Source organism: Pteropus vampyrus, unplaced genomic scaffold, assembly GCF_000151845.1.
Source record: "Pteropus vampyrus isolate Shadow unplaced genomic scaffold, Pvam_2.0 Scaffold743, whole genome shotgun sequence".
NCBI classification, from domain to species: Eukaryota; Metazoa; Chordata; class Mammalia; order Chiroptera; family Pteropodidae; genus Pteropus; species Pteropus vampyrus.
In genome coordinates this window covers 69,579-71,271 of record NW_011889524.1, presented here as the reverse complement: position 1 = coordinate 71,271, position 1,693 = coordinate 69,579, and the positions used below count along the sequence as shown (strand labels likewise).

Genomic DNA, 1,693 nt, shown 5'->3' with positions numbered 1-1,693 from the left:
TTATCCATCTTCAGTATCACGAAGACAAATAAGCTTTATTCTTGGAGGAAAAGCAAAGATGTGCATTAAAAATACTGAGCTAAAGCATGACAATACGTATACAACTTGCATTAGTATCTTGTTCTATTCTTTAATCAAGAACTAAAATCTGCTGTCATGATGAAACATCCCATAAGGTTTCAGCCCAACCTGTGAATACATCCAACATCCAATCTAACAAAACTGCTCACTGATACTGTCTATAACCAAATACAGTATCATCTCCCATTGAAATATCCTGACCTGCAAATTCATGGACACTGACCTGAGAAACAGAAGTCATCTTGAAGACAAAATGCATGATGCAGCTGCAGAATGCTGCTGTGTGAAGAGAAACATGAACATTAAGATTTACAAACCACTCTTTTAGCTCCAGAAATTACTTCTAAATATTAACCAAATTCCTTTCTCATTAATTTGCGTAAAAGTGAATTTTCAAAGGTACTTGGTTTATCACTTTTAAAAAGAAAAGAACTCTTTCTTCTCACATCCCAATTTAATGTAAACTCAGAAAAAATAAACTAAAGAGGTGAACTTTGTTCACTTTTTCTTGAAATACGACAAATACCTGTACTTTCATTTATCCTCTAAAATTTCTGTGTTAGACTGAATCTGATCTCAAAGGACAATTGATTCCACATTTTTGATGCCTTGTATAAATAAAAGAACCGCTAGAGAATCCATTGCATTAAATAATTAATTTTAGAATTTACAGCCTCCTCGTTGGTTCAGAATTACTATCAAATGAGTTTAATATGACTAAGACATTCGTGCTATACTTATAGATAACTTATAATGAAAGAGATTTTTCATAGCATTTTTCATCTCCAAATTTCTCAGGGTATATATTAAAGGATTCAACATAGGAGTGATAACCGTATAAACCACAGTTAAGGATTTATCAATGGGGAAGTTAGAAACAGGTCTAACATATATGAAAATACAGGGAACAAAAAACAGGACAACCACCGTGACGTGAGAACTGCAGGTAGACAGGGCTTTGCGCCTCCCTTCTTGACTGTGACTTTTAAGGGAATTTAGGATGACTCCGTAAGAGATTAGTAGAAGGACAAAGATGACCATACAGATTGCACCTCCATTGGCAACCACTGTGAGGCCTACAAAGTAGGTGTCAGTGCAGGCGAGTTCCAATAATGGGTACATGTCACAGATGAAGTGGTCAATGACATTGGGACCACAAAAGGGGAGGCTACATACAATGGTAAGTTGAACCAGAGAGTGTATAAAACCTCCAACCAAGGCCATCACCAATAGCAGGATGCAAACCTGTCTATTCATGATGGTTAGATAGTGCAGTGGCTTACAGATAGCCACATATCGATCATAGGCCAGCACCACCAGAATGAAGATCTCAGCACTTCCAAATAAGTGTTCCAGAAAGAGCTGTCCCATGCAAGCTGAGAAGGAAATTGTCTTTTTAGAAAACAGTAAGTCTATAATCAATTTTGGTAAAATCATAGTGGAATAAATCACATCCATGAGTGACAGATAGGCAAGGAAGAGGTACATGGGGGAGCCCAGGGAAGGACTGGCAAAAACAGTCACCACGATGAGCAGGTTGCCCACCACTGTCACAATGTAGATGAGTAAAAATATGACAAATAATACTTTTTGCCCCTCAGGATCCTGAGTG

The 1,693-nt window shown here is 37.4% G+C and overlaps 1 protein-coding gene across 1 annotated transcript; it reads right to left on the bottom strand.

Moving 5' to 3' along the window:
• Positions 1-798: 798 nt before the first annotated feature.
• Positions 799-1,686, bottom strand: LOC105309454 (olfactory receptor 4A16-like). Its single transcript, XM_023526213.1, has one exon. The coding sequence runs from the start codon at positions 1,567-1,569 to the stop codon at positions 799-801; it is 771 nt and encodes a 256-aa protein (XP_023381981.1). The 5' UTR covers positions 1,570-1,686.
• Positions 1,687-1,693: the final 7 nt, after the last annotated feature.

Excerpts from the sequence above, each read along its gene's own strand:
- LOC105309454 (XM_023526213.1), bottom strand. The coding sequence starts at position 1,569 with ATGTACCTCTTCCTTGCCTATCTGTCACTCATGGATGTGATTTATTCC.